This window comes from Balaenoptera physalus, assembly GCF_965194825.1.
Source record: "Balaenoptera physalus genome assembly, chromosome: 12".
NCBI classification, from domain to species: Eukaryota; Metazoa; Chordata; class Mammalia; order Artiodactyla; family Balaenopteridae; genus Balaenoptera; species Balaenoptera physalus.
In genome coordinates, this window is record NC_138897.1 from 89937643 (window position 1) to 89952379 (window position 14737).

The window sequence follows — 14737 nt, forward strand, 5'->3', positions numbered from 1 at the left end:
GTATGCATTCATTTATAATATTCTACACAAATATCCTGCTCAGGTCTCTAATGTTCTATTCAAACTTGAGCTTCGTCATCAGAAAAGAAAACATTTTCTTTTTTTTTTTTGTCCTGTTGAGATACTTTCAAGTATAACAGTATTGGTGACATGTGTTTGCTGTTGTTTCAAGATGCCTGTTTTTGTTTTGGTTTTATTATTCACAGTGAGCTGATTGCCATCCAGCAGTCCCACTGTTTGGGTTCTTCAAAATCTGCCTTAAGAGAGGGTGAGAAGTTGATAGAGACGGAGTCCTCTTCTGATAAAAAGAACTCATCTGAGATTTTGTTAGTCAACAAAGATGCAGCACTGCCCAGTGAAAAGGTTTGTATTTCACTTAGAAATACCCAGCTTATTCAAGCAAGACTTCGCCCCAGCATACTTTTAATTCTCCTAGAGCACTACTGTTAGTGTGCTTAATTTTGGCTATTCTTCAGGTTTTTTTTTAATTATAGGACTTTAATTTATATTATTTAACTGAAGTCATAATTATGTACCTTCTTTTTTCTTTAAATATCCTATAGATAACTTCAGGTAGGATGTCCCTCAGGCCCTCCAGGTGATTGATATATCTTTTTTTTAAAATTAATTTATTAATTTTATTTATATTTATTTATTTTATTTATTTTTGGCTGTGTTGGGTCTTCGTTTCTGTGCGAGGGCTTTCTCCAGTTGCGGCGAGCGGGGGCCACTCTTCATCGCGGTGCGTGGGCCTCTCACTGTCGCGGCCTCTCCCGTTGCAGAGCACAAGCTCCAGATGCGCAAGCTCAGTAGTTGTGGCTCACGGGCCTAGCCGCTCTGCGGCATGTGGGATCTTCCCAGACCAGGGCTCGAACCCGTGTCCCCTGCATTGGCAGGCGGATTCTTAACCACTGCGCCACCAGGGAAGCCCCTGTACACTTAATTGTACAGTTAATTGTATGTCCACTGTGGAAAACTCACAGATTGTACACTGTGGAAAACTTTTTACACAGAGTTGAAAATTAAATAAGAATAAACAAACTAAGGCGTATTTCTACTTATTTTTAAAAGCTAACAAACCTTTAGTGTTAAAGTTGCATTTTGTAAGTATTTTGACCTGGTAATTACAGCCTTGGCAAGTTGATTTAAGAGAGGTAAACAATGCCTAGGATTCTTTCATCACATGGATGTTACTTAATTAGTTGTAGTAAGTTCTGTTTAAGTCAAATTATTTAGCAAAGTAGGTTCTAAGAAATAAATGGAATTTGGTTCTTCTAGTGTTTAATGCCCTGCTTTGATATGTAATACCTAAAGTCAAACATTAATGAACAGTTAACATTTGTGTTCGTTACATTGCACTTGTAAACAATGAAAAGTGCTTCTTGATTTCATGAATGCTTGAATTGTGTTGTTTGCCCAGGATGACTTTTCTCCCACAAGCAAGCTTCAGCGTTTGCTGGCAGAATCCCGTCAGATGGTTACAGATCTGGAGCTGAGCACGCTGCTCCCCATGAGCTCTGAGAATCTCAGCAGCAGCGCCAGAAATGTACGTGGTTCCTTTTCTTTCGACCCCATTTGTAGTATCCAGACACTCCAGTTGCTGTGCGCAAACATCCCTTTCTGTTAGAGGGAAAGGGGAGGAGGTAGCGGGCTGGGTTTAAGGAGGAAGAGAAAGTCATACTCAGATGTCGCCACACCCAGACTTCCTCTTTCCAGTTACCTGGGCACATGTACGTACATTCCGGAGGATTTTTTAAAAAATATTTTATTGTAGAAAATTTCAAATACGGAAGTAGAATACTTCCAACCACAGAGCTTCAGTAACCATCAGCTTTCTGCTGGTTTTGTTTCATCTTCCCCCATCCATACCTGTTTTCTCCCGAAACATTTTAAAGCAAATCTTAGACATCATATCATTTCACTCATATGTACTTCGTTCTGTAGCTCTAAGAGATAAGGACTTTTTTCACACCCAGCCAAATTAACAGGAACTCTTTAATATCGTCTAATGACTAGACCACGTTAAGGTTTCCCCATTTATCTCAAAAATGTCTTTTTACTGCTTATTCAAATCAATACTCAACCGAGGTCCATACTTTGCGCTTGGATAAGTCCCTTAAGGTCTCTCTTAATCACTAACAGTTCCTTCTCCTGCCCTCCCTCCCTCCCTCTTTCCTTCCTCCCTCTTTCCTTCCTTCCTCTTCCTTCCTTCTTCTTCTTCTTTCATTGTTTTTTAATGCCATTTATTTGTGGAAGAAACACTGGGTCATTGTCCAGTAGAATTTCCCACGTTCTGGATCTTGCTGACTCCATCCTGTCTGTTGTTTTATCCCCCAAATTCCTGTAAACTAGTGTTTCCATCTGGCAACTTGATTAGACTTGGGATCAGTTTGGGGGTTTTGTCTGTTTTGGGACGACGCCTTCCTGGGCGATGCTGTCTGCTGCCTAGTGCATTGTATCGGGAGGATCCTCATGTCTGGTTGTCCCACTTTTGGATATCAGGCTTGATGGGAGTTCAGGAGATTGTCAGCCTGAGCTTTTTTATTATAGACTTTCCCTAAAGTTCACTTAAGGATTTTAGCATTCCTTGATTTTTATGACTTAGATCTGTTATTTCATGAGGAATTGCAAAATAATAATTTCCTAAATTTATCATTCTTCGGGGAGTGTTTCACACGTTAATTCTAACTGCCTTTTTTTTTTTTTAATACTACTCTTTATTTGTTTGTTTATTTATTTATTTATTTATTTATGGCTGCGTTTGGGTCTTCTTTGCTGCGTGTGGGCTTTCTCTAGTTGTGGTGAGCAGGAGCTACTCTTCGTTGTGGTGCGTGGGCTTCTCATTGCGGTGGCTTCTCTTGTTGCAGAGCACGGGCTCTAGGCGCACAGGGTTCGGTAGTTGCAGCACACAGCCTTGGTAGTTGTGGCTCGCGGGCTCTAGAGCGCAGGCTCAGTAGTTGTGGCACACGGGCTTAGTTGCTCCGCGGCATGTGGGATCTTCCCAGACCAGGGCTCGAACCCGTGTCCCCTGCATTGGCAGGCGGATTCTTAACCACTGCACCACCAGGGAATTCCCTCTAACTGCTTTTTCTGAGCACAGGAACCTTTCAGTAGCAATGATATAAGTTGCTTTGTAGATTTTATAGCCTAACATAAATAGTGAAAAGAACATTGAACTTGAAATCAGAATACTTGGGTCCCAATTTCCTAATCTGTAGAATAAGAGCTTGAAACGGATGCTTTAAGATTCCAGGTACATTACTTGGATGTGCTATGGGCATAGTTAAAGGTATTTGAAGGCCACTGAGTTAAACTTTTTTGTATCCCTGACCAAAAAATCTAAAATTAAAAAGGTCTGCAAAACACTGAAATACCTTTCTTTTTAAATAAACTTTATTTAGGTGTAATTTATACTATCTCAGCCAATAAAGACATTTTATTAAGAATGTCTTTAGGGCTTCCTTGGTGGCGCAGTGGTTAAGAATCTGCCTGCCAATGCAGGGGACACGGGTTCGCGCCCTGGTCTGGAAAGATCCCACATGCCGCGGAGCAACTAAGCCCCTGTGCCACAACTACTGAGCCTATGTGCCACAACTACTGAAGTCCGCGTACCTTGCACCCGTGCTCCACAACAAGAGAAGCCACAACAATGAGAAACCTGTGCACCGCAATGAAGAGTAGCCCCCGCTCGCCACAACTAGAGAAAGCCCACGTGCAGCAATGAAGACCCAACGCAGCCAAAATAAATAAATAAAAGAATGTCTTTAATGCCTATATACTTGTTCTTTAATGAAGAACTGGTATAGATCACTAGTTCAATCAGTTTATTTAGCTGTAATGTATGTTAATGTATGTGTACATTACACATATGTACCCATGTAACCAACATCCCAATCAAGATATAGAACATTTCCATCACCCCAGGAAGTTCCCTCATCCTCTTTGGAGTGAATCTTCCCTTACTGCCACTCTAGGCAGCTACCGATTTGACTTTTATCGTCAGAGAATAATTTTTCCTGTTCTAGAACTTCATATAAGTGCAATCATACACTATGTACTCCTTATCTAGCTCCTTTCAATAGAATTATTTTGAGATTCATCCATGTTGCTGTGTGTATCAGTATTTCACTCCTTTTTATTGGTGATTAGTATTCCATTGTATATGAATAGACCACAGTTTGTTTATTCGCCTGTTGATGGGATATTTGGGTGGTTTCCAATTTTGGACTATTATAGATAAAGCTGCTATGAACTTTTTTTTTTTTTTTGGCCGTGTTGGGTCTTCGCTGCTGCGTGCAGCCTTTCTCTAGTTGTGGCAAGCGGGGACTACTCTTTCGTTGTGGTGCGCGGGCTTCTCATTTGCGGCGGCGTCTCTTGTTGTGGAGCACGAGCTCTAGGCGTGCGGGCTTCAGTAGTTGTGGCACGTGGGCTCAGTAGTTGCAGCTCGCGGGCTCTAGAGCGCAGGCTCAGTAGTTGTGGCGCACGGGCTTCGTTGCTCCGCGGCGTGTGGGATCTTCTCGGACCAGGGATCGAACCTGTGTCCCCTGCATTGGCAGGCAGATTCACGCCACCAGGGAAGTCCCTGCTATGAACATTCTTACACAAGCCTTTTTTTTAACAGACATATGTTTTCATTTCTCTAAGGTAAATACCTAGAAGTAGAATTGCTAGTTATAGGATTTAACTTTTTTATAAACTGCCAAACCATTCTTCAAGGTGGTTGTATGATTTTACATCCCTACCAGCCATGTGTGAGAGGTCCAGGTGCTCCATATCCTCACCCAACCTTGGTTTTGTCAGTCCGTTTGATTTTAGCCATTCTAGTAGATCTGAAGTGGCATCTCGTTGCCATTGAATAATTTGCATTTTCCTGATAACCTAATGATGTGCATCTTCATGTGCTCTTTGGCCTGTCATATGTCTTCTTCTGTGCAGTGTCTTTAAGTCCTTTGCCCATTTTTAATTTGATTGTTTCCTTTTTTATTTATTGAGTTGTAAGAGTTTTTCATATAATCTAGACACAAGTTCTTTATCTTTTGTCAAATATATTATTAATATTTTCTCCTAGTTTGTGGCTTGCCTTTTCATTCTCTTAAGAATAAAAGATCAGAAATTTGAAATTTTGATGAAGTCCAATTTACCCTTTTTTTTTTTTTAACGGTGCGTTTTGTGTTCCAAGAAGTCTACCTCAAGGTTGTGAGTATTTTCTCCTCCTAGAAGTTTTGTGGTTCTGTTTAGGTCTATGGTTCATCTCTTATTTAAATTTTGCGGATGATGTGAAGTAAAGATCAAGGTTCATTTTTCTCCATACAGATTTTAGCTCCATTATCGTCATCATTTGTTGAAAAGACTGTCCTTTCTCCATTGAATTACTTTCATCATCTTTACTGAAAATCTGTTGACTGTATATTCAAGGGTCTATTTCTGGACTCTCCAATCAGTTCCATTGATATGGTTGTTCTCCTTACACCAATACCACACCAAATTGATTATATAACTCTATAGGAAATCTTGAAATCAGTATATATCCTTGATTCTGTTCTTTTGCAAAATTGTTTTGCCTATTCTAGGCCCTTGGCCAGGTCCACAGCAATTTTAGAGTCAACATGTCAGTTTTTTAAAAATGCCCTCTGGTATTGTGATTTCATTGAATCTATAGATCACTTTGGGAAGGATTGACATCTGTGAACAGAGTATATCTCCAGTTGCTTAGGTCTTCCTTCTTTTCTCTTAAACCGTATTTTGTAGTTTTCATTGTAGGTGTCTTACACATTTTTTTAAAAAATTTATTTAATTAATGTATTTATTTTTGGCTGCGTTGGGTCTTCATTGCTGCACGTGGGCTTTCTCTAGTTGTGTTGATGGGCTTCTCATTGCAGTGGCTTCTCTTGTTGCAGAGCACGGGCTCTAGGCACACAGGCTCAGTAGTTGTGGCACGCGGGCTCCGTAGTTGTGGCTTGTGGGCTCTAGAGCACAGGCTCAATAGTTGGGGCACACGGGCTTAGTTGCTTCGCGGCATGTGGGATCTTCCTGGACCAGGGCTCGAACCCGTGTCCCCTGCATTGGCAGGCGGATTCTTAACCACTGCGCCACCAGGGAAGCCCCATTACACATCTTTTTAAAAATTTATTCCTAACATTTTGTTTATTGATGCCATCATCCGTGGTATTTTAAATTTCATTCTCAAATTGTTTGTTGATGATATAAAGAACTATATAAATTGCATCTTTGCTACCTGGGCTTTTTGGTGGGGCTAATGGCAGACTCTGGGAGGGCTCACGCCAAGGAGTACTTCCCAGAACTTCTGCTGCCAGTGTCCTGGTCCCCTCAGTGAGCCATAACCACCACCTGCCTCTGCAGGAGACCCTCCAACACTAGCAGGAAACTTGCACAAGCCTGTTAGATAGCCTCATCCACCAGAGGGCAGACAGCAGGAGCAAGAAGAACTACAATCCTGCAGCCTGTGGAACAAAAACCACATTCACAGAAAGACAGACAAAATGAAAAGGCAGAGGGCTACGTACCAGATGAAGGAACAAGATAAAACCCCAGAAAAACAACTAAATGAAGTGGAGATAGACAACCTTCCAGAAAAAGAGTTCAGAATAGTGATAGTGAAGATGATCCAGGACCTCGGGAAAAGAATGGAGGCAAAGATCGAGAAGATGCAAGAAATGTTTAACAAAGACCTAGAAGAATTAAAGAACAAACAAACAGAGATGAACAATACAACGACTGAAATGAAAACTACACAAGAAGGAATCAATAGCAGAATAACTGAGGCAGAAGAACGGATAAGTGACCTGGAAGACAGAATGGTGGAATTCACTGCTGCGGAACAGAATAAAGAAAAAAGAATGAAAAGAAATGAAGACAGCCTAAGAGACCTCTGGGACAACATTAAACGCAACAACATTCGCATTATAGGGGTCCCAGAAGGAGAAGAGAGAGAGAAAGGACCAGAGAAAATATTTGAAGAGATTATAGTCAAAAACTTCCCTAACATGGGAAAGGAAATAGCCACCCAAGTGCAGGAAGCGCAGCGAGTCCCATACAGGATAAACCCAAGGAGAAAGAGGCAGAGACACATAGTAATCAAATTGGCAAAAATTAAAGACAAAGAAAAATTATTGAAAGCAGCAAGGGAAAAATGACAGATAACATACAAGGGAACTCCCATAAGGTTAACAGCTGATTTCTCAGCAGAAACTCTACAAGCCAGAAGAGAGTGGCATGATATACTTAAAGTGATGAAAGGGAAGAACCTACAGCCAAGATTACTCTACCCGGCAAGAATCTCATTCAGATTTGATGGAGAAATCAAAAGCTTTACAGATAAGCAAAAGCTAAGAGAATTCAGCACCACCAAACCAGCTCTACAACAAATGCTAAAGGAACTTCTCTAAGTGGGAAGCACAAGAGAAGAAAAGGACCTACAAAAACAAACCCAAAACAATTAAGAAAACGCTCATAGGAACATACATATCGATAATTACCTTAAACATGAATGGATTAAATGCTCCAACCAAAAGACACAGGCTTGCTGAATGGATACAAAAACAAGACCCATATATATGCTGTCTACAAGAGACCCACTTCAGACCTAGGGACACATACAGACTGAAAGTGAGGGGATGGAAAAAGATATTCCATGCAAATGGAAATCAAAAGAAAGCTGGAGTAGCAATACTCATATCAGATAAAATAAACTTTAAAATAAAGAATGTTACAAGAGACAAGGAAGGACACTACATAATGATCAAAGGATCAATCCAAGAAGAAGATATAACAATTATAAATATATATGCACCCAACATAGGAGCACCTCAATACATAAGGCAACTGCTAACAACTATAAAAGAGGAAATCGACAGTAACACAATAATAGTGGGGGACTTTAACACCTCACTTACACCAATGGACAGATCATCCAAAATGAAAATAAATAAGGAAACAGAAGCTTTAAATGACACAATAGACCAGATAGATTTAACTGATATTTATAGGACATTCCATCCAAAAACAGCAGATTACACTTTCTTCTCAAGTGCGCACAGAACATTCTCCAGGATAGATCAGATCTTGGGTCACAAATCAAGCCTCAGTAAATTTAAGAAAATTGAAATTGTATCAAGCATCTTTTCTGGCCACAATGCTATGAGATTAGAAATGAATTGCAGGGAAAAAAACGTAAAAAACACAAACACATGGAGGCTAAACAATACGTTACTAAATAACCAAGAGATCACTGAGGAAATCAAAAATTACCTAGAGACAAATGACAATGAAAACACGACCATCCAAAACCTATGGGATGCAGCAAAAGCAGTTCTAAGAGGGAAGTTTATAGCTATACAAGCCTACCTCAAGAAACAAGAAAAATCTCAAGTAAACAATTTAACCTTACACCTAAAGGAACTAGAGAAAGAAGAACAAACAAAACCCAAAGTTAGCAGAAGGAAAGAAATCATAAAGATCAGAGCAGAAATAAATGAAATAGAAACAAAGAAAACAATAGCAAAGATCAATAAAACTAAAAGCTGGTTCTTTGAGAAGATAAACAAAATTGATAAACCATTAGCCAGACTCATCAAGAAAAAGAAGGAGAGGACTCAAATCAATAAAATTAGAAATGAAAAAGGAGGAGTTACAACAGACACCGCAGAAATACAAAGCATCCTAAGAGACTACTACAAGCAACTCTATGCCAATAAAATGGACAACCTGAAAGAAATGGACAAATTCTTAGAAAGGTATACCCTTCCAACACTGAACCAGGAAGAAATAGAAAATATGAACAGACCAATCACAAGTAATGAAATTGGAACTGTGATTAAAAATCTTCCAACAGGAACTTCCTTGGTGGCGCAGTGGTTAAGAATCCACCTGCCAATGCAGGGGACACGAGTTCGAGCCCTGGTCTGGGACGATCCCACATGCCGCGGAGCAACTAAGCCCGTGCGCCACAACTACTGAGCCTGTGCTCTAGAGCCCGCGAACCACAACTACTGAGCCCGCGTGCCACAACTACTGAAGCCCGCGTGCCTAGAGCCCATGCTCCACAACAAGAGAAGCCACAACAATGAGAAGCCCGCGCACTGCAATGAAGAGTAGCCCCCGCTCGCCACAACTAGAGAAAGCCCGTGCACAGCAATGAAGACCCAATGAAGCCAAAAATAAATATAAGTAAATAAATAAATAAATAGATTAATTTAAAAAAAAATCTTCCAACAAACAAAAGTCCAGGACCAGATGGCTTCACAGGTGAATACTATCAGAAATTTAGAGAAGAGCTAACACCCATCCTTCTCAAACTCTTCCAAAAAATTGCAGAGGAAGGAACACTCCCAAACTCATTCTAGGAGGCCACCATCACCCTGGTACCAAAACCAGACAAAATACTACAAAAAGAGAAAATTACAGACCAATATCACTGATGAATATAGATGCAAAAATCCTCAACAAAATACTAGCAAACAGAATCCAACAACACATTAAAAGGATCATACACCACGATCAAGTGGGATTTATCCCAGGGATGCAAGGATTCTTCAATATACGCAAATCAATCCATGTGATACACCATATTAACAAATTGAAGAATAAAAACCATATGATCATCTCAATAGATGCAGAAAAAGCTTTTGACAAAATTCAACACCCATTTATGATAAAAACTCTCCAGTAAGTGGGCATAGAGGGAACCTACCTCAACGTAATAAAGGCCATATACGACAAACCCACAGCAAACATCATTCTCAATGGTGAAAAACTGAAAGCATTTCCTCTAAGATCAGGAAGAAGACAAGGATGTCCACTCTCACCACTATTATTCAACATAGTTTTGGAAGTCCTAGCCACGGCAGTCAGAGAAGAAAAAGAAATAAAAGGAATACAAATTGGAAAAGAAGAAGTAAAAGTGTCACTGTTTGCAGATGACATGATACTATACATAGAGAATCCTAAAGATGCCACCAGACAACTACTAGAGCTAATCAATGAATTTGGTAAAGCTGCAGGATACAAAATTAATGCACAGAAATCTCTTGCATTCCTATACACTAATGATGAAAAATCTGAAAGAGAAATTAAGGAAACACTCCCATTTACCATTTCAACAAAAAGAATAAAATACCTAGGAATAAACCTACCTAGGGAAACAAAAGACCTGTATGCAGAAAACTATAAGACACTGATGAAAGAAATTAAAAATGATACCAACAGATGGAGAGATATACCATGTTCTTGGATTGGAAGAATCAATATTGTGAAAATGACTATATTACCCAAAGCAATCTACAGATTCAATGCAATCCCTATCAAATTACCAATGGCGGGCTTCCCTGGTGGCGCAGTGGTTGAGGGTCTGCCTGCCAGTGCAGGGGACACGGGTTTGAGCCCTGGTCTGGGAAGATCCCACATGCCGCGGAGCAACTAGGCCCGTGAGCCACAACTACTGAGCCTGCGCGTCTGGAGCCTGTGCTCCGCAACAAGAGAGGCCGCGATAGTGAGAGGCCCGCGCACCGTGATGAAGGAGTGGCCCCCGCTTGCCACAACTAGAGAAAGCCCTCGCACAGAAACGAAGACCCAACACAGCCAAAAATAAATAAATAAGTAAATAAAAGAAAAATTACCAATGGCACTTTTTACAGAACTAGAACAAAAAGTCTTAAAATTTGTATGTAAAAGACCCCAAACAGCCAAAGCAGTCTTGATGGAAAAAAACAGAGCTGGAGGAATCAGACTCCCTGGCTTCGGACTATACTACAAAGCTACAATAATCAAGACAATATGATACTGGCACAAAAACAGAAACAGAGATCAATGGAACAAGATAGAAAACCCAGAGATAAACCCACGCACTTATGGTCAACTAATCTACGACAAAGGAGGCAAAGATATACAATGGAGAAAAGACAGTCTCTTCAATAAGTGGTGCTGGGAAAACTGGACAGCTACGTGTAAAAGAATGAAATCAGAACACTCCGTAACACCATACACAAAAATAAACTCAAAATGGATTAGAGACCTAAATGTAAGACCGGACACTATAAAACTCTTAGAGGAAAACATAGGAAGAACACTCTTTGACATAAATCACAGCAAGATCTTTTTTGATCCACCTCCTAGAGTAATGGAAATAAAAACAAAAATAAACAAATGGGGCCTAATGAAACTTAAAAGCTTTTGCACAGCAAAGGAAACCATAAACAAGATTAAAAAACAACCCTCAGAATGGGAGAAAATATTTGCAAACGAATCAACAGACAAAGGATTAGGACAAAGGATTAATCTCCAAAATATATAAACAGCTCATGCAGCTCAATATTAAAAAAACAAACAACCCAATCCAAAAATGGGCAGAAGACCTAAATAGACATTTCTCCAAAGAAGACATACAGATGGCCAAGAAGCACATGAAAAGCTGCTCAACATCACTCATTATTAGAGAAATGCAAATCGAAACTACAATGAGGTATCACCTCACACCAGTTAGAATGGGCATCATCAGAAAATCTACAAACAACAAATGCTGGAGAGGGTGTGGAGAAAAGGGAACCCTCTTGCACTGTTGGTGGGAATGTAAATTGATACAGCCACTGTGGAGAACAGTATGGAGGTTCCTTAAAAAACTAAAAATAGAATTACCATATGATCCAGCAATCCCACTACTGGGCATATACCCAGAGAAAACCATAATTCAAAAAGACACATGCACCCCAATGTTCATTGCAGCGGTATTTACAATAGCCAGGTCATGGAAGCAACCTAAATGCCCATTGACAGACGAATGGATAAAGAAGTTGTGGTACATATATACAATGGAATATTACTCAGCCATAAAAAGGAACGAAATTGGGTCGTTTGTTGAGACGTGGATGGATCTAGAGACTGTCATACAGAGTGAAGTAAGTCAGAAAGAGAGAAACAAATATCGTATATTAGCGCATGTATGTGGAACCTAGAAAAATGGTACAGATGAACCAGTTTGCAGGGCAGAAGTTGAGACACAGATGTAGAGAACAAACGTATGGACACCAAGGGGGGAAAGCCATGGGGTGGTGGGGATGGTGGTGTGCTGAACTGGGAGATTGGGATTGACATGTATACACTGATGTGTATAAAATTGATGACTAATAAGAAAAAAAAAATAAATGTCAAAAAAAATTGCATCTTTGCTAAATCCACCTTTTCTAGTAGATTTTCTGTAGCTTCTTAGGATTTTCTACATACACAGGCATGTCATTTGTGAATAAAGAATTTCTTTTTCTAATATTTATGCCTTATTTCTTTTTCTTACCTTATCGCTCTGGCTAAGACTTCCAGATCAATATTGAATAGAAATAGTGAGAGCGAACATCCTTGCCTTATTCCATGAAATACTCTCTCTGGTGGCATTTCTTGCTTAGCTCTTCTTCACATTGGAATTTTGTTAGACTCAGAGTTCTATGGGGCAGTTCCTGTGCGACAGATGATCTGAAACTAGGACATTAACCATTTTAGAATCAACATGCTCACTGCCACTAGCTTCAACAGGTCATTGCAAAGATGACCTTAAAGAATAATGGGCTCCCTGAATCGTGATTTTTAAAAGTATTTGTGCCATGTGTGCCATATAAACTTTTCAGAGTAGAAACCGTGATGGACTTTGTGGTGTTTTCTAGGAAGATTTTTTTCTTGACAAAATCTTTGAAGCATTAGTGAAGTAGTTTATTTACATTGGGGCAGAACATATTTTTAAGTATTGGTAAGGGCTTTTAAATTTTTTAACAGCTTTATTAAAGGATAACGTACATACCATAAAGTTCCCCCATGTAAAAGCGTACAATTCAGTGGTTTTAGTATATTTACAAAGTTGTGCAACCATCCTCATAGTCCGACTTTAGAACATTTTCATCATTCCAGACGAACCTTGTACCCACTGGCACTTACTCCCCCCTGCGCCTCCCCCAGCCTCGGGCTGACACTCATCCACTTCCTGTCTTTATGGATTTGTTGGGCAGAGACTTTTAATCAGAGTTTGTTGAATAGAATTCAGGGGATCCATAAACTTTGACGGGGATAAAGATTACACGTAAGGTTATTTTTATTAACCTCTAATTAAAATGTAGCACTTCCTTCAATTATGAATATAGGAAACAAGCCATCATAGTACATACTACCTGTGACTCTGTCATTAGTAGGGATCACAGAGAGTTTCCTACCATATTACTGTTATTACATATATCTTGAAATATCACTTACACTTAGCACTACCTCAGAATTACAGACCATTAGGCCTGCTGCTAGGTCTTATTATTTAATGCACTAATAAAAAGGATATATATTATTATATCACAGTCCTGTTTAGTATTTTGATAACCACAGTTATATCTGCCGTAATGCGACATACGGGTTCCTAAAAATCAACACACAATGCAAACCTGCACAATAAAAACCACACAGTTTATGGGGAAAATGGGGTTTTGAGCATAATACTCAAAAACTTATCAGTGACACATTTTTTAAAAGGATAGGAATGTAATTTAAATGGTAGTACAGTTTTATACATGTTAAGTAGTTAAGAAATACACAAATATTGCCATAAATGTGGCACTTTACCTTGAAAAAGACCTGAGGTCTGCAGGTAGAACTGGGCGTCGGAGAGGTTGCAGCTTGTGACTTACTGGAAAGTGGTAGGAGGAGGGTTAGTGGATGGAAAGTCGTAGCAGCAGATGTGGATGGATGTGGCTCGTGACACGCCGCGGGTGGTGTTTGGAGGGGTGTGGGGGGTGTATTCCTACATGGCCCGGCCCAGTTCACCTAGTGTTTCCCGTGGACAGAGTCGCACATTAACAAACACAAACTTCACATCACGCTCAAGTTGTTGCCTAATATACCCGATGTGTTGGAACAAATGCATGTTTTCAAAACAAGTGTCATAGCAGAACCAACTGTATTTCAGAATAACCTCTCCTTTGGGGTTTTATGTTAAATTCCTACCTAAGATGTAATCAGGAGCTCCCTCACTTTTGTCCTCATAGCACAGCTGGGAGTGTGTTTGTGTAAGCATCTCCATCAGAGTGCGTGTCACAGTACATGACAGCTGATTACATCCATGGGTCTCTGCTCCTCCGTGAGCGCGTTAAGGAGCCCCTCTCACTCATCCTGGCTTCCCCAGTGTAGCACATGCCATACCTGCTACAGAGAATGCTCCTTGAATGGAACTGATAGGAAGAGTTCAGGAAAAAGGCAGAACAGTGACCCTCAGGTATAGACTGAAAAAATGCTAAAGCTATTTGAGGTTGGTGAAAAGTTGGTTTAAGAGAATTTTTGAGCTAGAAGGATCCAAAAGAGAGATCCAGTCTCAACCATTCATTTTACTGGGGAGGGCAAGTGATTAAATCTCTTGCTTAACATCCCACAGGATTATAATCAGATAATCATTTAGTTGGAAAAAAATATCGTCTTCAGATGTAATATATTTTCCCATGGATTATTAACTGATTCTAAAGATGCTGGGAAAACAGAATTTTAACTAACAGAAGTCTACTTGGCAATGCACTTTGCAAACTCCTCCCCTCTGGTCCTTTGAACAGAGTATAACTGGTTACAGAAAAAGTAAATACTGTTGTAAAAAATTCTTAATTTTTGTAGTAAGGAAGCAGGGTAAGTTCTGAGCAGCCTGTCGGCTTCCCCAGGGTTTTGCCATCTGTCGCTAAAGACAAGGGTCTTCATTCAAAGCCTTTCTCTGAAA

At 40.0% G+C, this 14737-nt stretch overlaps 1 protein-coding gene across 6 annotated transcripts in view; it reads left to right on the top strand.

Moving 5' to 3' along the window:
- The window catches only part of CCDC62 (coiled-coil domain containing 62), a 44404-nt gene that overhangs the window by 27036 nt on the left and 2631 nt on the right, over window positions 1-14737 (top strand). For all 6 annotated transcript variants that reach the window (XM_082418253.1, XM_082418254.1, XM_082418252.1 and 3 more), the window contains 2 exons: window positions 207-363; window positions 1421-1546. In XM_082418253.1, the coding sequence (XP_082274379.1) occupies window positions 207-363; window positions 1421-1546 (283 nt within the window). The remainder of the gene's footprint in view (window positions 1-206; window positions 364-1420; window positions 1547-14737) is intronic.